The sequence below is a fragment of the Echinops telfairi genome, unplaced genomic scaffold (assembly GCF_000313985.2).
Source record: "Echinops telfairi isolate 266 unplaced genomic scaffold, ASM31398v2 ScPeMD7_20;HRSCAF=75, whole genome shotgun sequence".
In the NCBI taxonomy this organism is placed as follows: domain Eukaryota; kingdom Metazoa; phylum Chordata; class Mammalia; order Afrosoricida; family Tenrecidae; genus Echinops; species Echinops telfairi.
The window spans coordinates 8,732,616-8,755,503 of record NW_022103917.1 but is presented as its reverse complement, the minus strand read 5'-3'; the positions used below and the strand labels follow the sequence as shown (position 1 = coordinate 8,755,503).

Below are 22,888 nucleotides of genomic sequence, written 5' to 3'. Positions count from 1 at the left end.
ACCACAAGGTCAGCAGTTCATAAACCACCAGCTGCTCTGCAGGAGAAAATATATGTCTTCATCCCATATTATTCTTTCTATCTCGATCACTTTCCACCCTGGCTAAATCACCATCATCTCTCAACCGGACTTAACTATATATGCATATATAATTATAGTTTGGGTGAAAAGTTACAGAGTACATTAGTTTCTATTCAACAATTTATACACATTTTGTTTCATGACATTGGTTGCAATTCCCCCAATGTAATAGCACTCTTCTCTCTGGGTCCTGTTTCCATTTGTACATCTCAAGTAATCCAATGGTTTCATTATATTTGATTAGTTCCTCTTAAAAATAAGTGAAGAAATTATAGAGCACTTTCTTAAATAGTTGTCTTTTGATTTATATAGCTGCATGTAAAGTAACACATTTTTAAAATTTTTTTCAGTCGTTTCTGATAATATAACAACCCCAGGAACAAGTACAACTCTTTCGCAACAGACAGATTTCACAACTCCATCACAAATTACTGGACTAAACCTAGAAAAGACTGTAGATTCCTCTACCGTGGTCTCTAATAGTAATCCTGTGTTTGAAACTAGTTGTACAACTGTATCATATTCCAATATAACATCTCCACCTCTGGAAACAATGACTGCATCAAAAAATTTTCCATCTATAGCTGAGACATCTGCATTAGCAGCAGATATTTTGTCTACGTCAGCAGCCGTTACACCACCTACAAAGAGTACATCCAAAATCACTACTAAAAATTCCATGAAAACAAGTAAATTCCTATCGTCAGAAAAGACAATGACAACAAAAATGGCAGAATCCCTTACTTCTGAGACCTTTAATCCAACGACAGCTACTTCTTTTCTATACACATCTGGATTCCCCAAGAATTCTGTTGTATCTAAAACTTCATCAACTAGATTTCAGACAGCTTTTATGAAGACAACAACTCTTTTCTCATCAATTGAATCAACTTCTGTGCCTACAACATCCACAGCTATTGGGACACGCCCCTTCTCCACAGCTGGTCATGCATTTCTTCCATCTTCAGCTGCTGGAACTGTACCATGGTCTACAGTGGAACAGGTGTTAGCTACAACTGCTCACATTGGGACTGCATCAGTATTCCCACCTGAGACTGAGCTCATGTCCACAGCTGCTCCAGTGGACTCTGTGTTTACTAGAAATCAGCCTGCATCTACAGTTCACCCAGTGATTCTTTCAACTAGGCCCACTGAGACGAAAACTGGCCCAAGAACAACTGTAACGGATTTGGCATCTACAAATTTCCAGACTGGCTCTTCACCCAGTGTGGAGGATGCCATATCTACCTCTGTGACGAAAGAGGCCTCGTCCATAGCCCTTTCTTTCAGGACATCCACTTTGCTCACGGGAGCTCAGAGTGTCCGGACAGTTCCTGATGCTGAGACCGCAATGACAGTCTTAATGCCTGGAATCACACTTGCACCTATAGTGACTGAAACCATTGCCGTCCCAACATTCACAGGGCCAATATATACACAGAACGTGACCACAGCAGGTGAAAGCATGCTTCCTTTGAATTCTACTAGATCAGCTTCCACAGCCAAGGCGCTGGAGTTAGGCCCTACAACTCTAACTGATGAAACGACTCATGCATTGTTCACTAATGAGACCACTTGGACTTCTGGGCCAGACCAGAATCTTTTGACATCGATAGATGAGAGCACCATATTTACATTTACGCCTAATGAAAATTTCACATCATCATTCCGTGGGAGTACTTCTAATGCGGAAAATTCATTGACAACAGTTAATATTATCACTCCACCAAACACATTCACAGAAAGTGAGGCTGCTACGGCTGCTGATGCTGTTATTACTACTGCAGCCAGATATACAACAGTTCTATCCAAGTTGACATCTCCGTGGTTTGCTGACTTATCCACAATTTCTGGAGCCACGTCTGTACCCAAACCATCTGAGTCTAAAGCGACCACCTTACAATCCAAAACCACCCCTGTGTTCACAGTAGCCACAAATGAGCTTCGTTCTACACCGAGGGAAACAGTTCCACCAGAAGATATGAAATCTACCCTTGCTGATATTGAATCATATTTTCCTACTGAGAAGCCTTCTGAGACCACACAAACAGAAACAAAAAATGCAATTCCATCTGAAGAGACAACAGGCCTTATTTCAACGTCGGTGACAGCACAACTTCTCAATGCTACTCTGACAAGGCAAGAAACAACTTCTGGTGATCTTAAGGACAAGTCAGCTACAGCAGTGACACCTGAGGTTTCTCCATTTCCCACAAAACTAGAGGCAACGCATGGATCTGCACCAAAGGTGACAGCTGCGATCACCATTTCCCCTTTTCTGAATATCGAAAAAATTACTACTCCAGTGGACAATAAAACTGCAACTACCGAAGTTCTAGAAAGTTGGTTTACAACAAAATCTATGAAAAGCACATCTAAGAGTTTGAGTTCATACAACGGAACTACAGCAATCTTCCATTCCACCCACACCTATACAACACGTTGGACTTCAGAGACTCCACCTGATGGGAATTCAGTTCCATCTCCCACTTCTGGGAACTCACAGACATTCCCTGACCTCCTGGATGTTTCTACTCCAAGGATACTTGGAACCATTTTCACCACTGCTGCAGACAGTACACCAATGCCGCCCTGGTCTGCTGGCCCCTTACCTCCACAGCCTACATCCACCCCTTCCCCAGCAACTCCTGGACCTCTTACCCATATGTTCTCAGCGTCAGTTAATGACTCTACTGTCACCTCTTCGGTGGTATCTGATGAGACTAAGGTGACCATACCTGAGTCCCCAACACTGGCCAGGACTTTCTCCACATCTGCACTTTCAGATCCCTTAACTCTTCCATCAGCTACAGTGATGACAACATCAGTGACAATATTGGGCCAGACTCCTACGACCAACAATGCCATGCCTAGCCACACAGACCCTGTTCTTATCACTTCAGAAGTGACAGTGACCTCTGTCAAGATGACACCCATGACAGTTTCCTCTTTGACAGAAGCTCCAGTCCCTTCACTGAGCCCCCCTACTCCTATGACAACTAATGTTGGTAGCACCCTTCCTTCCATCTCATCTGACACAGTAACTCCATCCACACATCTTCTTACCCATTCCGCATCTCTCCCTGACAACATTCCTGTTGTGTTCTCCACTCGTGTGTTCTCAACTGCATCGACACCAGCAGCAACCCAACCTACATCTGAAGTGGTAGAGGCTATCTTGAGTGGTGGTACAGTTGTTCTTAGCTTGGTGACTGGCACTACAGAAACCTCTGTTATTGATGAGACCATGCCATCACATACCTCTACCAACAAGCTTACTACTTCAGTAGACAATCACAATTCTCAATTTTCCACACATCTTGTAAACACACCTGTTCCCACCCTATTGATGAAAGATACCTCTATTGTGTCATCTGACAAAGAACAAATGATCACCTCCTTGGGAAATACTCCAAGGACTATGGAGGCAATAAAAACGTCCCCATCAAAGATTCCTTTTACTTCATATTCCCATGGCACCTCATCCTTGGAAATGCCAGATACAGAAACCAAAACGATTTCCAGTCACCAAACACATTCACCTTCAGAGATTCCACTTGGAACTCTGCCTGAGGGAAGTTCAGCTTTATATCCCACTTCTGGAAGCACACCTACTCCACCTCCCTCGACCTCACATAACACAGTAGATGCTCCCATTTCAGAAATGTCTGCCAGTGCTGGGGACACCACTCTCCTTTCACTAGCTCAGACAGTCACTGCACTTGCATCTTCTGAAAAGAAAAACTTGAGTACCCCTTCAGTACACACTCCCCGATCTGTGGAAATGACAGTAGGCTCCACTTCTGTAACTCCCCCTGTCTCATTCCACCAGGACACTTCTTTTGTAGATACTTCATCTTACAGGACAATCACAGTACCCACTTCTATGAGCATCGGCACAACTACTTCTCAGCTGCCTTCACTCAGGACTCAACCGCTGGTCACTTCAGTTTTCGCTCCTCTTTATAAAAGCACACAGACTTCCTCTGGGTCCTTGTCTCTTTCCACAACCGGACTTTCCAATGTCAACTTCACAGCGATTTCTAATGATGACAAGAACACGACAGTCCTTTCTGTTCCAAATGTACCGATGTTTGGGAAAACCTCAATGGCAACCCCTGTTCCTACCTCCCAGATGTCCTTCCTGCCAACTAATGCCACTGCTTTCACTTCCAGAATTGTTTCTGACACACCCACAATGCCAATGGCTAAGCCTTCTGAAACAACACACTCGGGTTGTTTGAAAAGTCCATCGGTAGTCACTTCGGGGCCGAGATCTGAGATCCCCTCCCTGCCAGCTAAGGACTCTACTTCCTCACCTGCAGTGTCTTTTTCTGATACTTCCACAATTGAGTCGTTCTCTACCTTATTAGTTCCACCAGTCCCAAGAACTGCCACGACACCAGAACCGTCTACAGCGGATGTCATAGCTGTGACATACACTTGGCCTACTGCAAAAGACACGATGGTTTCTCCTGCTTTTACTACTTCCGAAACGACAACGACATCTTCCGGGATCACACCTACATTGGTTTCCTCTCTGAAAAAGTCAAATTTTCCCTCTGTGAAAACCACCCCAACCACCACTGCCTTTTCTCTACTCAGTTCTGAAAACACTGACGCTGTTTCCTCCGCACCAATGGCCACATTGCCACCAATTCTGTCAACAAGCCAACAACTATCTAAAGAAGTTGAGACTACAACTCTGAACGTATTACCTGGGATGACTGACATCTCCCGATCTACTGTGAGCAGTGGTCGAGTGACAGGTCTCACACATATTTATTCCAGCACTATTGTCCCTGAAAATAGGCCTTCATCTCTCCCTTCAGATAATATCCATACTTCCCTGAATAGTCAGGTTTCCTCCTCTTTAACTAACTTGAACAGTACTCCGGGACCCACAAGAAGGGCGAAAGTCACCACTTCCCTTTCTTCTGGTACAGGAAAGATAACTTCCCTGTCAGAAAATATTTCTTTAACAGATGAACTAACAAAAAGTGCCACATCTGTGAATACTTCTACTTCGCATCCTTTGTTGACCCCATCCATAGCAACTCCAGTCTCTTTCACACCATTTTTAAATTTACCTCATCGTACTGAAGCTAACTTTTCCACTACAAAGACGTCTCCAGTCCCTACATCCCATATGGTTGAATTTCCTGTGCAGGGAACAGCAATAACATCTAGTAACTCCCAGTCTTTGCTTAAGACTTCCTGGAATACACCCACAGCTACGGACACTCAATTTTCAATTCCCATCACTGTTCCTACACCTACATCCAACAAAAAGGACACAGAAATGCCACCACTTACCCCAGTATCATTGTCAACGCTCACAGCCTCTCAAACTGGCCTTGTATCTGAAGGGGCTACCTCAGAATCATCAATCCGCACCTCTGGAATTCTGCCAAATTTGGGGTTCTCTGAGAATCCTTTATTGCCATCTTCTTCAAGTGTTACCCCTCCCCCCTTGCAGCCATTTGAGAAGACCACTACAGCTTTAACTCCTGGAATCACACTCCCAATGGAATCTTCTGGTGTCATTGCAGAATCGACCATTTCAAAGGCTGCTACTTTACTCATTCAGACTTGGATTCCATTTAGTCTTCCTTCAAGTTCCCCTTTGACAACTGTATCCCAAACTCCTCAAGCTATAACTTCCTCTACAGAAGAGCAGTCAAGCTCCACATTTCTGGCTTCTGACATGACACCAACACCCTCATTCACTGACTTGACAACTTTTCCCTTTGCCACTGAAGGCCCTGTCCTCACTAGAACCACTCCCATACCTACAATGGCTAGTATCACAACTGGCTTCCCAGCTTCTCTCCAAATGTCTACAGAAACCACAGAAGACAATGTAGACATTTCTACACCCCCAGGGGCATCCCCCAGAAACACTGTGCTGGTCAACTCCAGGACTGTGTCTCAACTTCCATCCTTTAGCAGGATAAGCATGTCACCTCTTATAACTAACTAAAACTCATCTATTGGTTCCGTTCCTCTGTCTCGCCCTACAATAACATCTTCATGGGGCAGTGTCCCAGCTGGACCTACATCCCCTACTGCAGTTCTTTCTGAGCCCACACTGGACTCGCTTCCAAATATAGTCACTATTACTTCCACTGCTACTGACGCCTCATTTCCACTCAAATCCACTGGAATAACACATCCGTCTACAGCAATGGTGTCTTCATTAATCTCTTCCTCTTATGAGACAACCTGGCTTGACTCCACACCTTCCTTTCTGTCTAGAGGAACAATGACTTCAACTATCGCTGCTGAGTCTACAGGTACTATTGTACAATATGCCTTTGTGTTTTAAAAATCTCCCACCCCTAGCAGAATCTATGCACAATGAGCTAAATGGTCTCCAAAAATGATCAGCTCTCCTAGGGAAGGAAAGGATAATAAAGAAGGGTGCAGTGGGGTTTCTCATGTTCTTCAGACAGTGAGTACAGCAGAGACCTGATGAAAACACAGACTTCTGCAGCCATCTTGTTTATTTTTCCTTCTTTCCAAATATAACACAAATGTATCTTTCCACCCAGTGTGACCTTTTTAATTCTCCTTTCCACTGGTTTTGTCCCTGAGCCCTTGATTCTGACTGTAACAATGTCACCATGGACCAAGGACCTCACCCCATCCCCAATAAAAGGATTACATAGCCTCACACCCAATCAGATTGACCTTATCTCAGAAAACAGCAGACGATGTTCTGTCTTGCCTTTATCAATGCCTCTTACATAGGCCTCAACCTTCTCCAATATCCTCCTCTTGCTCAATAGGAATATTAACCATGGCTAGGGAGTATTTGGTATCCATAGTACCCAAATTTTGGATGCTGCTTCAATATCCAACCTACCAAGATGGAAATCTAATAGGATTAATTATAAGAGCAATGGGGTCATAAGAAGAGGCAAGCTTGCAACAGAAAACCATAGGAAGAAACAGTTATTTTCTTAGTACAGATGATTATGCAAAATAATATTCAGCGTGGCCATTGAATGGCCTGAGAATCTGGAAAGTTGAGGATGTGGGAGTCATTTGTAGAAAAAGAAAGTTGCTGAAGCAGTTAAAGCAAAAAAAGAAAAGAAGAAACCCCCCCAAACCCATAGATGGTGATATCTTTTTTGTTTTTTAATATAGTGCCAAAAGTGCCGCTCCTTGCTCTTAGATTTAACCAAAGATTATTCAGTTTGAGCGAAAATGGATTAATTTGACCTAATTTACAGAAAGTCAGATATCTTGAACCAAATAAAAGGATAAAATTAATCTTATTTTTAATTACAGTTTCCTTCTACAATATTATAATGAACTTCTCAGTCACTGATGGAGAGCCAAGGATCCTTATTACCAGTGTAATAAATAAATTTGCGGAATATTGGGTAAAACAACATTTTTAATATTTATGTTCATAGAAATGTAGATGACTGTGGACAAGGGCGTACACGCATGCAGAGGGTAAGTTAAAAATTATTGCTACTGGGCTTCCAGTTCATGCCTGCACAGGTTTATTCCAAACAAAACGTGTTTAATTTAAACATGTCTCTGCGATCAGTAGAGGCCGTCCACAATTCTCTCAGTAACACATTTGTCTTAGTCTCCTTAGGGTGCCTTCAAAAACAGGTCCAATCAAACCTGGCTTCTGAGGGGACCTGATAGACCAGTTAAATTCAAGGCAGAGAGATCAGTTCAAGGTTTTGGTGACTTGGTTTTTTTTAGGGAGAGGGGGGGATTTTTTTTTAATTCCAAAGGAGTAATGTGAATAGATTTTCTTGAAGCTGCAAGACATTCACAGAGGCATGTTATGAAGATCTTTTATGATAATTGAAAATGCATTCATGAGAAAAAGACCAAGAAAGTGCACTGAGGAATCCCCGCCCCTCCACCACCACCTATTCCGACAATTTACCTGCTTATTCTTTGAGAATAGCAAGGGCTATCCTAGGAGAATTACCCTTATTCACCTTACAAGCCTTGCTATTGACCCTTCAGATGTCCTTTTGTTCCCCAAACTCAAAGAGCATTTAAAGGGAACACAATTTGAGTCCCTTGAGTATGCCAAAATTGCTATTTTTACATGGTGAAAATCAGAGTGCAGAAAAACTACTTTGAGAAATGTATAGACCTAGCTGGGAGAATATGTCGAGAAATAATAGCTTCATATTTTCAGGTTTGTGTTTAAAAGAGGTTTCTAGGATTTTGTAGCAATACTTTTTAACTTACTTTATCTATCTATCTATCTATCTATCTATCTATCTATCTATCTATCTATCTGTTGAGACTGAGTAGATTTAAACTAGGCTTTATTTTTTACTGCTTATTCCACAACTAATATTTTTTCCTATAAGCATCAGGAAAGCATGTGCAGTTTCTATTACATAGTGCCAATGTTGAAAAGTCTTCCTGGGGTGTTATTATTTTAATTTGCTTACATGTGTACATTTCCTTTCACTGACACAAATCTCTGAGTCACAGCCAAATTTTCCTATTGGGAGAAAGGGGAGAGAAGTGATGACAAAGTGTATATAACTTTATTTAAATATCTTTGTTTTGTGCATTTAAATTTTTTCTCTTTCTCCAATGCGATACATATTTTTTATTCATATTTTTCTAGTGATAAGACTAACACATAGTCTCTGAAAATAAAATTGACATCTGAAAACCAGAAAGTGAATATCCTTTCTAGCACTACTGCTTACATTAATTCTTCCTAACAATTTGAGCTGTTCTTTATTTTTTGTTTCCGTTTTCCCCACTATCTAGATACTAGCAGCCATGCATATATTCCTTCAAGAAAACAAACAAATAAGGGGGACCATTCCTAGCTATGCTCTTCTAAAGCTTGCTTTTTCTCCACTTAATCATGTATTTTGAGCATATTCATGTGGGTCCATGCAGATCATCGCATCCACTTTAACAGATGTGTACTGTGTCAGTAGATTATTGTAATGCAGTTATCGTTTTCCTTTAATGTAGGCATCTATCGGTGGACACAGGTTACTTCTGTTCTTTCCCCTTTTTAGAACCACTATGAAAAATGATGTCCTTGCAATAAATTTTGGAGGCATTTAACTATGTGTATTGGATACATTTCTGGAATTGGCATTGCAAGATCAAAGGGCATGGACATTTTGCATGTTAATAGCTATTGCTAAATTACACCCCAGATTTATGTTACACGAATTTGTTCCCCCCCTCCCCCCCCCGACTAACATTAACTGGTGGGGTCTTTTTCCGCACTCTTCTCATCAGCTTTTATTTTGAAGTGTATGTGCCATGATTATAGTGCTTGAAAATGGGTGCGCAAAATGTAAATTGAAAACCTGAGTGGAGCCTATGGAAATAATGAATGCAGCCTAATGATCACATTGTCCCAGGTGACTGATTTTGCTCGGTTAAGATAGAGGAGCATGAATAGGAAAACTGACGTTTTGTTTTATTTTGTTTTGCAGTTGAATTCTATATTTCAGGACAGTGAGTTCGTTCTCGCTAATTTGGCTACCCAAATTAAAAACAGGTATGTGGATGTCATCTACCATGGGCCAAAATTTGAGGGCATTCGGGGTCTTTTCATAACCAAAGAGGTTTTTCTTTGCTTACGCCGGAATCTTAGGGACTGCTGCATTTTTCAGTTATATCTTCCTTTCTAAATGTAGATCCTTTCTGGAATGAAGAAGAAATTTACATTAAGTTACTGAGCGAATGGGTAAAGAAAACAAATAGGCAAAAGAGTGGAATTGAACGGAATTACTTCTAATGATCCCTTTAGCTAAAAAAATTCTATGATGTTATTAATTTTTTTCCGCCAAATCATACTTCAAAGGGGTAAAAGGTGAAGACGGCCATTGCATGATAATTTATAAGGCGTTTCATTTTAGGACACTGCATTTTAAAAATTTTCCAAATTCCAAATGGGAACTTGAAATGTAAGGAATATTGAGTAGTCCAAGTTAGAAAAGTGAAATCAGTAGACATTCAGAACTATTAAGGAGACCACAGCAAAAGAAAATGATCATCTGGGAAATATTTCTTGAGATCTTGCCTAACATGTATACCAATAGCAGTAGGAGTCATTGTGTTAAAGGAATGTGTTAAAGGACTACTACTAATAGTAGTGTTAAAGGACTTCTACTAATATAGTCAATGTGTTAAAGGAAAACCCTGAAGCAGTTCTTTGAAAAATAAGCAGACCTCTGTATACCATAACTCTGTATACCAAGCTGGTTTTTAAAACTACGTACTGAGATTTCGATTACGCTAACATGTTCAGATATAAATAGGTTCCAGAAGGTTCATCTAAATTAATGCCTATAAATGTATGATAGGTTATTGAAAGAAAAAGTTAGGGATGTTTGGAGTATACAACATTATTTTAAAAATGCATCTACTGTTGTTCTTTATTACAAAGGGAATAAGTGGCCATTTTGAAATCATCAAGCTTTATAGAAATATATAGCATGGATAATGAAAATTTCTGGAGCCTTAACTCTTCCCTACCACGGAGAGCTCCTGGTAGCAACTTTCATTTCTTGGTATATTAGTTTACATCTGTTTCTGTGCATTAACCAAGAGTGTGTCATCCAACTCGACGTACTGTTTTCTAGTCTTCCTAATTTGCTGTAGAATACATCTTGTACATCTTCTCATACCAAGAATCACAGATCTAGCTTACTCATTTTAATGGCTGAGCAGGATACTTTTGTATGGGTGCACATATCGTCATGTATTTGTTCTGTTACCTCATGGTGAGTATTAGGGTTATTTTAACCCTTGTATATATCTTGTATGCACTCTGACTGGTACTACTCCTGGAAGTGAGCTTGCTCACTAGCATTCTGATCTGCAAGAAGCCATGCTTTTTCCAAGTGTTCCCTTGTAGTTCTACTACTATTTTCTCCTGAACGTGGGGGTTCTACTATTCTGCCACAAATCTGCCTTTCTTCTGATCTTGTGTCCTCATGCATTTGGTAATCCGTTTGCTTTTTTCTGTAATCTTTTGTGCTGCTTTTGATACAGAGACACGCTTGAGGAAGAAATGATCATGGACAGAACTATTGTAAGTAATTTTTCAAAAGGAATCTACTTGTGACCCATTATGTACCTGATTACTAGTACCATTTGTCAATTCTGGCTCATGGGGACCCATGTGTGTCAGAGAAGTACTGAACTGCATAGGATTTTTCAATGACTGATTTTTCAGAAGTAAATTGCTAGGCATTTCTTCCAAGGAATGGACTTGAAGCTTCAACCTTTTGGTTAGCAGCTGAGCATGTGACACTCGGGGACACAGAGATAAAGCAATAACTTTTCACCATTAGGCAAGGCTCACTTGTAATAATTACTTTTCTTGGGTTGGGCACAAGAACTCAGCAAGAAAGCCATTCTCTGCTTTTTAAACTAGCCATGTGGCAATTTTTTGAGGTCTATTCATTTGTAGCCTACGCGACTCTGGAATTGTAAATGGTAGGTGTAGTTTCTTGTTAGTAAACATGTGATTTTTTAAAAAAAGGCTCTTCCAAGATGGATACAATAAACCCAACCTCTAGTTGTACTGATTTGAGGTCATTTTTTAAAATAGTATCTCCTACCACCTTTCTCCCAATTACTGGTCTTTATTCCAGCATAGTGCAAACCATCAGTGTGCTTGGTACCTTGGAAGAAAGACATGGTAATCTACATCCAGATCTGCTTCTTAAAAGAAATAGCCATTTTTTGGTACTCTGTGGAGTACAATTCTACTTTGACATATATGGTGTTGCTATGAGTTGGAATTGCCTCGACAGAAATTGCCTGAAAGTTTTACAAGATGACGTCAGAAATGATTAGTAAACATTGAACTTTCAAGGTATTTGAATATAAGATACGTAATTTGGTTATGCAAAATACAGTCAAACTTCCAGTGTATTCTAAATTATCTGCTGTCACTAAAAATATTCACCTTCTGTGAATAACTGAGTGAGAAAATTTATTTATCACATTTTAAGAAATAATATGACACAGCCAATATTCCTCTTAAATAATAAGTATAACAGTCGGTAACGTGGTCTCTAGAGTCAGTTGCTTGGATTATAATTCCTATTCTTCCCTTTCCTGATTGTGAGACCTTGGGAAACTTAATGAATCTTCCTTTATCTGTATCATCTGTGAAATGAGGTTCACAGAGTACTGTTGTCTCACAGGGCTGCTGAAAGTATGGAATGTGATATTTTATGTAAAGCTTAGGGCTTTGTTAATGTTATAAGCTATGGTGGAGTTGGCACCCAAAAGAATCAGACCTTTGTTATCTGTAGAGTTCTCATTGGCTGATTTTCCGAAATAGATCACCATGCCTTTCTTCCTAGTCTATCTTAATCTGGACACTCTACTGAAGCCTATAAAATATTATGGTAACACTTTAACTGCATATGAGGTGCGCTGGTTGGGAATCAAACCCTTGTCTTCTTCGATTCTACCATTCAACCGCCACTGCCATCAGCTTAGAGCTTCAAACAACTTAAACTCACTGCCATTGAGTCAATTATGACTCCCAATGACCTTCTGAGACAGGGTAGAACTGGCTCTGTGGGCTTCCTGGGGTCACTGTGCATCTTTATAGGAGTAGACAACCTCATCATTCTCCCATGGAGTGCAGGATGAGTTTGACCTGCTGACTATGGTTAGCAGCCCCACAGGCAGCCTGCTGTACCTTTTTGAAGCCCCCTTGTATTGCCTGGTGGTGTAGTGTGTTATGCCTTGGGCTGTTCACGGAAAGGTCAGCCATTCACAACCATGGGCGAAAGATGAGGCTGTCTATTCCTATAAAGGTTTGTAATCTCAGAAACCCACAGGAACAGTTCTCTTCTGTCCAATAGGGTCGCTATAATTCAGAATTGACTCAATGAAAATGAGTTTATCATCATTTTAGTACCTAGATCCAGAAGGCTTAGATTTCACTCTTAATAATATGGCTCTGCCATGTGATATTGGGCAGGTCATTGAACTTCTCTAAAACTCAGATTTCTCAGCTAGAAAATTGAGCTTCAATTTCTGTATTGCCCATCTGACAGGGGTTGTGTGAGGACCAAATGCAATTACATTTTTGAAGGCGATTGAAAATGGCAATAGATTTCATCACTGTAAAGTGCAATTATGATCGGTGTCATTAACAATAAGCCTTATTTTCATTTGTGACATTGGTCCAAAGACTTCAGTGACTGTACTTTTCTTTTGCACCAGTTGGAACAGAGAGAAGGGCAAGGAATGGATTATATTTCCCGTGTACCATACAGGTAAGAGCCAGGATGATTCATAGCCAGTACATTTCGTTCTGATTTTTCTTACATTTAATTCTGTGTGAGCAGCCTGTTGGTCAGAGTTATCAGAAAGAGATCAAAGTACCCAGGAGTTATTTTGCAGATGCTGTAATTGGGCTCTTGTTTTCATGCAATAAGTTGAGTTGGTCACAGTGACAGCCTGGTAGCCTACCTGCTGCTTCTTTGTAGTGCAGAGAAAATGGTATAAAGTGCTCCTAATTTGGGGGTGGGGTAACAAAGTACTTGTAATAGTCAAAAAGGTCCACAAAATATCGAGCAAGAAAATTGAAAGAGAACGTGGAAAGCAATTTCAGTCCTGTTCAGACTCATGGTCCAGTTCCCATCCTCCCCAAACACTGCCTGTTTGGATTGGCTTGATGCACTTTAAGAGGGACATAATAGCTGAGAAGGCCCATGGAAAGATCACTGGAATTTTTAGGAAATTAGAGGTCTATTGTCAGCAACAGAAGAGATTTTAAAAGAGGAGTCAGTCCTCTAGAAAGATGAAAGCAGAGAGAAAGGAGCCTGCAAATGGAATGGTAAGGATGATCAGGGACGTCACCAAATACGGATCAGAGGGAAGTGGAGCTATTGCCTAGATTGGATGTAGACAGATGTTTTGAGCAAACACAAGTCCACCTAACTTTTGACTACTGCTAAGAAACTTAGGAACTGTGTTCTTCACTAGAAATGTAAATGAGAAAACAATATATCCTTACAAGTAAGTTTGTGACCCTGAAGTAAGTTCTTTACTTGGATATTAGAAGAAAATGAAATGTTTGAGGACGTTGCTGTGGAAGTCGAGATCAAGGACAACCTTTTTTCTTTCATAACATATTTTTCAGTGGACAGAGTAAATAGAAATGCAATATTAGGTCCTTGTGACCTTGGGAAACATCACCTCCCTAAGACTCAGGTCCCTCTTTGGTAGAATGGGGGCTAATAATACCATTTACCTTGTGTCCTTGTGAGGGTAAAATGAGTCCCAACATGTGGAACAAGCACTAAAAAATGTTAATTACTATCATTATCATGATTTTTATTCAATTAGATAATAAGCTTTCTCCAGAACACATCTTAATAAACTAATTGAGCATGTGCCTGTTTGCCTTGTTGTCGTAATGATGGATAAATTGGAGAGCAGAAAGATAAAAGGTTTTCTCTGAAGTGATATATCCCGAGTACTCTATCTTCTCTATTAATGGTTGCAAACTTCTACAGAAATTGCATGCCCCGTCCATTTCAACATGATGCAAATCTTACTGACCCTTGTTTTGAAAATAGATTTTGAGTAGACTGTTTGGGATATGAGAAAATTTATCAGATTTCCATGCGCCATCTTCCATCATTTCTTACAATTTCCCACTGAACAGTTGTAAACGGTTTGCTACTGATGAACTCCCAGTGGACAGCTGCCCAGAATTTGAGTGCCCTAGGCCAAGCCACACTAGGTTGACATCCCTGCAATGTCTTCATTTTTTGTTCTCCTTTTTAGCTGTGTTTGTCAGGTCATCGTAAAGGCCAACTCTTCTTTAGCACCTAATGAATTGATCCACAAGATTAGAAGTAAAATACATGGCAATATTACCCATGGAAACTTCACCCAAGATTAGTTGACTTTATTAGTAAAGTCTGAAGATGTTGCAGTAAAAAAACTAGGTAATTATTGTGAGGGGTGATTATTTGGGAATGATCGCATTCTCTTAATTATGAACCCATAATTCATAACAAGGACATAGCAGCTCCCTTCACATTCCTTTGCATAGTCTCACTGCCCACTCGCCCGGACAATTGTCCTCCTTTGAAGAGCATGGAAAAAACAGCCTCAGAGGGGTTAACAAGATCACGGTCAGCTCTGGATGGGAGCCACAGACAGTTATCAACAGAGTGATAGCATCGCCCCTCTTGCATAAATAGAGACCAGGGGAGCTTCCTGGTTGCGCACAATAAATGCCCTATGGATACTTCCTGATTTATTGATTAACTCAGCAAGCCTGTTCACCTTCGAAAATGACCAGGTCGTGGTCCTAAATTTCTCTCCTCGGCCTTTTCTTTTCAGATTAGCAAGGCTTTAGCGGTGAAAGAGAAAGGCTACCTGACTACTCCACCTCTTTCCCATCCTGGCTAGCTTTGTTCCTGATTTCCAGTAGACATGGAGCTACCCAAGGTCACACACATAGGCATTAGAGTGTACGGCCCTTGGCCACAACCTAATTAAGTAGTGCTGGGCAGCCAGTCATTATGCAAGGTGAGTTGGAGATGGAAGGCATAGAATTGTTGAAGCTGCAGGTAAATCCCGTCATGCAAATGACTCTCATGAAGGTATCCTGAGAGTGAGATGAAAGCACCTCTCCTGCTTTCCCCAGAGAGGAGACTGGGATGTTTGGACATGGCTGGCTGCACCACTGCTCAGACCATTTTGCCAATGCCTGGGAACAACTTCTAGCATCAGAGTCAGGCATCCAGTGACAATAGTGGGTAGCCAAAATTACCCTAGCTGCGCTTTGAGAAGGGATAGTAGATCTGTCCCTTAGCACCAACCTCAGAAGTGAGCAACTCGATCTCTGTTGATGATGTCAGACACATTGAGTTTACTAAAACTGAACTTACCCCAAGTCCAAGAAGAGAGGACCCCCTCAGAAAGAGGCATAGACTTACACTCTCTTGTGTTGGCACATCAAATGAACAGTAGATGTCTAGGAGGGAAGGTGCCCTGCATGGCACAAATGTTTAAGTACTTGGCTACTGACAGGGTGGTAGTTTAAACTCACCCAGAGGAGCCCTGGTGGTATAATAGTTATGCATTGGGCTGTGACCTGCAGTTCGAAACCACCAGCCCCTTCACGAGCTTAAAAAGTTGGTCTCAGAAACTCAGAGGGGCAGTTTGACTCTGCCCTATAGGACTGCTATGAGTCCTCATTGACTTGATGGCAGTTTTTTTTTTGTTTATTTTGAGAGAGGTGCCTTGGAAGAAAGACCTGGCAATCTACTTAAAAAAAAAAACACCCTCCAGCCATTGAAAATCCTGTTAAGTTCTATTATAACACACGTGGAGTTGCCTAGGAAGTCAGACAGTGGGCAGGTGGGAACTGCAGATTTTCATTCTAGACCCCTTTGTGTGGCTTTTAATGCATATGAACAATTTGGTAAGAAAAACAAAAATATATCCTGTGAACCAGTGGCTTTAATGAAAAAGATTAAATGTGTTGCTATGCTGATGTGGCTTATTGAAAGAAACAGTGCCTGTTTAATGCTTTTTTATTTTATTTTATTTTCCAGTGAAGCCTGGTTTAAATGACCTGGCTGGGGGGTGGTGGGGAAGCTTCCACTTTTATTTGCTGATGTTTATGTGCAGAGCAATAGTGCTGGGCTGTAATGGCTGTTCGTGTTGCTTTTTAGTGCCTCTTGCCCTTTTAAACATGTATACATTTTCTCTTCAGAGCCGGGAAAGTGCAAAGCCGATGAAACAGTCTCAAAATTCAAAGGGACCTATAAGTGGCTATTAACCAACCCTACTGAGATCGCCCAAACTAGATGCATAAAAAATGAGGATGGAAGTGCTACCAGAATCTGGTATGGAGCAGCCAAGTTCTAATTGCTAATTCAGATACACAGGATCCACTTAATTTGGGGCACATCTCTATGTCAAATTTGTCCAGTGCATGTGCCACCCCCCTCCATCTCTGTGCCACCTTCCCTTCCTCCCTCCATTCTGCTTTCCTCCTTTCCCTTTCTCCTTCTCCTCTTCTTTCTTTTAAAGGAACATCAAAATTTCCGAAAAATTTTTTCAATAAAACAAACCAAAAAGACACTCATAATGCCAGCATCTAAACATAGCTTTCTGCCCCCCCCCCCCCCCGTGTGCTTTAAGGTTTATATAGTAGTAATCACCATCTTTATACCAGTAATATGATTTACTTTTCACTCAGTGGTTTATCAAACATTTGTCATGTTTTTGCATTCATTTTCTTACGATCATTTTGAAAAACTGCCTCAGAAGCTATCTCGTTGATGGGCCATAATAACTCATTAAATCACCCTTCTATTACTGAGTTTATCATTTCCCTTTTAAAATTGGCAGCCCCCTCCCCCTCATTTTTTTTCTTACTCACTACTGTTAATGGTTTATGCCATTAACTTAAGTGGACAAGACCAGAGTAACAGCAGGTTTTGATAGAGGCTTAAAAGTGCTCTTTTGGAAGGAGAAATCATGAACACCTTACTTTGTTCTTCATACATCTAATCAGTCAGCAAGGCATGCAACTTTAAAATCAGTTATTGTAGCAAAGTGTATATAAATATGCATTTGTCATTTCAACCAGTTTTACATGCACAATTCAGTGGCACTAATCATGTTTATCATGTTGTGCAACTATTACTACTATGTTTCCAAAATACCCTGGGCAGAAGCTCAGCCCCCCTAGGCAGTGCCCTCCCCCTTTCCCTCCTTCCCATTCCCGTAACCACTGACAAACCTTAGTCTCTGGGCATCGGCCTATTCTAGGCATTTCATATAAGTGGTACCACACAGTGTTTGTCCTTTTGTGTCTGGGCATACAGCTTGTACTATCACAGTCAGAGCTCCCTGGCAAATGTGACTTTTCAACCTCCCTGCCATGCAATCCCTTGCGGACCATTAGCACAGTCACCTGCCTTCGAATGGTCCATTATCTCCCAAATAGACTCCACGGAGCAGCTCGAGTGATTTTCCTAAAGTATGACTGCTGTCTTATCACTTTCCTGCACAAGTTCCACAGTGGACTCAGATTGAAGTCCAAACTTCTACCTAGAGCACCCAAGACCCACAGGCCTGGTTTCCAGATGACTCGCTCTGGCACTCCGTAGTTCTCCTTCCTCACCCATGCTCCGCCTGAAAAGGGTCATTTGGCATTTGGGATTCAGGGAACACTTCCTTGTGTCCCTTCCTCTGGTTGGTGTGTCTTTCTCGACCTCGTACCTGTCAAAGCCCAGCTCATTCAAAATGTTGAAAATAAGTAATTATGCTTGATGATTTGATAAGTTTGTGTTGGCTTCTACAGCATTTCATATCATACGAGGGTAAGTAAAAATAAACAAAACAAAACATTGATACTAAGGTTCTATTTCATATACGCACAGGTTTGTTCCAAATACCAAAATATGCAGATTGATTCCAAATACCCAAAACAAAATGAAAACCCACACTTACTGCCATCTGGTCAATACCATTTCAGAGCGACCCTATAGGACAGGGTTTCTGTGGGTTCCCCTGTGAGTTTCTGGGGCTGTAATAGATTCGTGGAGTCAAAAGCCTCGCTCTTTTCCCTACAGAGTAGTTGGTGGTTTCGAACTGCTGGCCTTGCTGTTAGCAGCACAATGTGTAACCCAATGTGCCACCAGAACTCTTCTATTCCAAATAAGATGTGTTTTAACATGTCTCTACCATCAGTGACAGGCGTGTTCTCTCAGGAATACACTTGTCTTAATCTCTGTCAAACCGAAACCAAACTCACTGCCACTGAGTCAATACCGACTCAGGAGGACCCGATAGGACAGGGTAGAACTGCCCCTGCGAGTTTCCGAGATTGTATATGGGAGTCGACAGCCCTGTCTTTCTCTCTAATCTCCTTAGAATGCTTTAAAAAAAAGGAAGAATGTATTGCATAAAAATCACTCACTGATCATTCCATTGGTCTTTTAAGGAAGATTGGAGATAATGAAGATGATTTTATGAAATAAATTGTAACTGAGAATGAGTCATGAATTTTCCAATATGATCCAGAGAGCAAGATCCAATCAAACTGGCTTTTGAGGGAACCTGCTGGGTCAATTAAATTCAAGGTAGAGAGATCAGCTCAAGGTTATGGTAACTGTTTTTAGGGATTCCCAAGGGTAAAGTAGAGGGGCAGCTGAAAACAAAGGAAGCCTTTCAACAAAACAGATTGACACAGTGGCTGCAACAGAAGAACATGAGGAAAGCCTCCCCCCCAGGTAGTGTTTCACGCTGTGTCGCTATGAGGCGGAATCCACTTATCAGCACCTACCCTGTTTCTCCGAAAATAAGACAGTGCCTTATATTCATTTTTGCTCCCAAAGATGGACTAGGTCTTATTTTCAGGGGATGTCTTATTTTTCCCATGAAGAAGATACGGTACACATTTATTGTTTATTGTTTTATTGAAAGACACTTCGCACTTCCTGTCTGCTCCAGCTGCGTTGCGGCCAACAGTGAGCTGCACTATGGTGCCTGCCGCTACAGTCCAGAGTCCAGAGTTACGGTAGCTTCGGGTGTGTGTGTGTGTTATTTTCGGGGAGGTCTTATTTTCGGGGGGGATGCCTTCTATTTCAGCAAGAGGCAAAACTGTAAGTAGGTCTTATTTTCAGGGGATGTCTTACTTTTGGGGAAACAGGGTAGTAGGTAACTCATTGGGCTGCTACCACAAGGTCAGCAGTTCAAAACCACTAGCTGTTCCTCTGGAGAAATAAGAGGCTTTCTGTTCCCATAAAGAGCTATTCTTGGAAACCCACTGGGGCAGCTATACCCTGCCCTAAGGGGTCACTATGAGTCAGAACCGACTTAATGGGCATGAGTGAGTGCGAACAACAAAGGATAGTCTTGAAAGAGTTCCTCACAGGACATAGGACAGTCATGGGGATTTTTTATGAAGAAGTCTCATAAAAATTATTAAAAGATCCTTTTATTGGGGGCTCTTACAGTTCTTAGAACAATCCATACATCAATTCTATCAAGTATATGTGTACGTTTGTTGCCATCGTTATTTTCTAAACATTTACTTTCTATTGGGTCCTTCATATCAGCTCCTCTTTTTTCCCTCCCTCCTACCCCACCCTCACGACCCCTTGATAAATTATAAATTATTATTATTTTCATATCTTACATTGACCCCTGTCCCCCTTCCCCCACGGTTTCTGTTGTTCATACTCCTGGGGTGTGTGTGTGTGGTTATGTGTAGATCATTGCGATCGGTTCCCCCTTCCTCCCCTCCTCTCCTCCCCTTTTCCCTACCCTCCTGGTCTCACTACTCCCAACCCTGTTCCTGGATTCCGTGTGTCCTAAGCTCCTATTGCTTGTCTGTACCTTTGTACATGCTCCAGCAGTGAAAGGTAGGACTGGGGTCATGATAGTTGGTGGTGGTGGTGAGGAAGCCTCAAAGAAGTAGAAAGATATTGTTTGTTTCATTGGTGCTATACTGAGCCCTGGTTGACTCATAGGAAGAAGTCTTAAGGACATTGAACACTGCTTTAGTGAGAAAAAGGCCAGGATCCTTGTGTCAAGAAATTTTCCCCCCATCATGACAATGCACCTGCATATTCTTTGAGGATGACAAAGGCTGTTCTTGGAGAATTTCATTGGGAAATATTACCCCATCCACCTTTCAGCCATGATTTTGTCTCTTCAGATTTCTTTTTGTTCCCCAAACTCAGAAAACGTTGAAAAGGAACATGATTTGAGTCTCTAGAGCAGCAGTTCTCAACCTGTGGGTCGCGACTCCTTTGGGGGGGGGGTCCAACGACCTTTTCACAGGGGTCGCCTGATTCATAGCAATAGCAAAATTACAGTGATGAAGTAGCAACAGAAATAATTTTATGGTTGGGGTCACCACAACGTGAGGAACTGTATTAAAGGGTCGCAGCATTAGGAAGGTTGAGAACCACTGCTCTAGAGTATGCCAAACTTGCTGTGTGTGTGTGTGTGTGTGTGTGTGTGTGTGTGATAATAAATTGAAGATTTCTTTGGAGGAAGGGCTATTGTTGTTGTTAGGTGCCATTGAGTCCCCACCATTATTGTTAGGATTGAACAACATAATTGTTGTTATGGGGACACTATGACTTGATATCAACTGAATGGCAGTGAGTTTTTGAAGGGTTAGAGAAATGGAAAAATGCGGTTTCATAAAGATATTTATTTGCAGCAATACTTTTTGACTTGCCCTTATATTTAGCCTATAATTATATTTAGAGTCTCACACCATCTAATTATAAGCTCCTGTAGGGAAAAAAAAACCCTGCCCTGTTTGACTGTGCTTCCTATATCATTCTATAACCTAGTGGGTGCTCAATCAATGTGTTCACAGATTTAAAATGAACTGGGCTGGATTAACTGGTGTAGAGGGTTGGGTTAATAATGAAGGCTGATGACTACCGAGGGTGATTTACTAATTGCCTTGAATAACTTATTGTGGTAAAGGTAGAGACTGCATCCCCAAAGGAATTGCCCCTTTAAAATAGAGGTCTGAAGGGAAAGTGAGAGTAATAGCCCAGGTCCAGGTCTCGACTCTTGACCAGCTAAACATTTCTATGCCTCACCCTAGGCTCCCTTGCCTGCTTTTCGGCCCTTCCCCAACCACGGCTGCAGTGATAGCCCTAGATTAATCTGTTCTCCCAGAGCCAAGATTTTCTCACTTTACAAAAAACTACTAGCTCAAGCCTCTTCTAGCACAGCTAGGAGATAGGGGTTGGGGAAGGGAAGGCATGCTGAAGATACACTATCCTTTCATAATTTGCATGACCCTTCCATAGGAATAATTGAATAATAACCTTTGTTCCTTTCTCCTCTCTTTTTCAGTTCAATCAGCATCAGCACTGGCAAATCTCAGTGGGAAAAACCAAAGTTCAAACAGTGCAAATTGCTTCAAGGACTTCCCGATAAGATTGTGGATCTTGCCAATATTACCATAAATGATGGTGAGACTACTGTGTACACATTAGCAATGTCGTGAAACGTAGGTTAGTTTTGTCTATTTCACCTGAGACCAGAGAGAGTACAGGTGACTTCCCTTTGGAAAATCTACATTGCAACAATCAGAAACTAAACAGTGAATGTTGATGCAAGTGAAGGTAGGGCATGAGAAGAGTTATTTCTTGTTTTTTTTTGACTTTTATAGTATATTTTGATTATACAATTTTTAGTGGCTGACGCTTCATTCTATTTTTAATCAATAATGCTTCATAAAAAAGCAGGGCACTCTTCGCAGTGAACTAGTTCCTTCCAGCAGCTGATCCCAGTCAGAGTGATGCTATAATCGCGCTGTAGGGTAAACCCGGAGCTGTTAACCACAGGGTCAGTCGTTCCAGATGACCAGTCACTCTGGGGGAAAAAGATGAGGCTATGTGCTCCCATAAGAATTTGAAGTCTCAGAAACCCTACCTAGGGTCGCTATGAGTCAGAATTGATGGGGAGGTAATGGGTTTGGTTTTGGGAGGCCTATGAGGGAAAATATGCAGATATATTATTCCGCTCTTATTAGACACAAAATATAGTGTGATATATATGCTGTTTGGCATCCTGCTTTTCTCCCCCCTCTCAACAATGTAGCCCAGAGATTAATATGTCCATACATAAAGAACTTCCTCATTCTTTTTTCTCATTTATTGTATGGATGTTCACATGTATTTAGTTAATTTAACCTGTTTCTTATGGGTGGAAGTTTAGGTTGTTAATTTTTTGGTTCTAAAAATACTGCTGTGATGGATATCACACCTCTGTCATTTTATCCATGTGGGAG

The 22,888-nt window shown here is 41.2% G+C and overlaps 1 protein-coding gene across 1 annotated transcript in view; it reads left to right on the top strand.

The window, feature by feature from the left end:
• ADGRG4 (adhesion G protein-coupled receptor G4) overlaps positions 1 to 22,888 on the top strand; it is a 148,214-nt gene that overhangs the window by 30,176 nt on the left and 95,150 nt on the right. Inside the window, 8 exon segments of the mRNA XM_004713396.2 lie at positions 432 to 6,377; positions 7,378 to 7,472; positions 9,543 to 9,607; positions 11,107 to 11,146; positions 13,306 to 13,358; positions 14,878 to 15,041; positions 16,823 to 16,955; positions 21,949 to 22,067. Of these exon segments, the coding sequence (XP_004713453.2) occupies positions 432 to 6,377; positions 7,378 to 7,472; positions 9,543 to 9,607; positions 11,107 to 11,146; positions 13,306 to 13,358; positions 14,878 to 15,041; positions 16,823 to 16,955; positions 21,949 to 22,067 (6,615 nt within the window).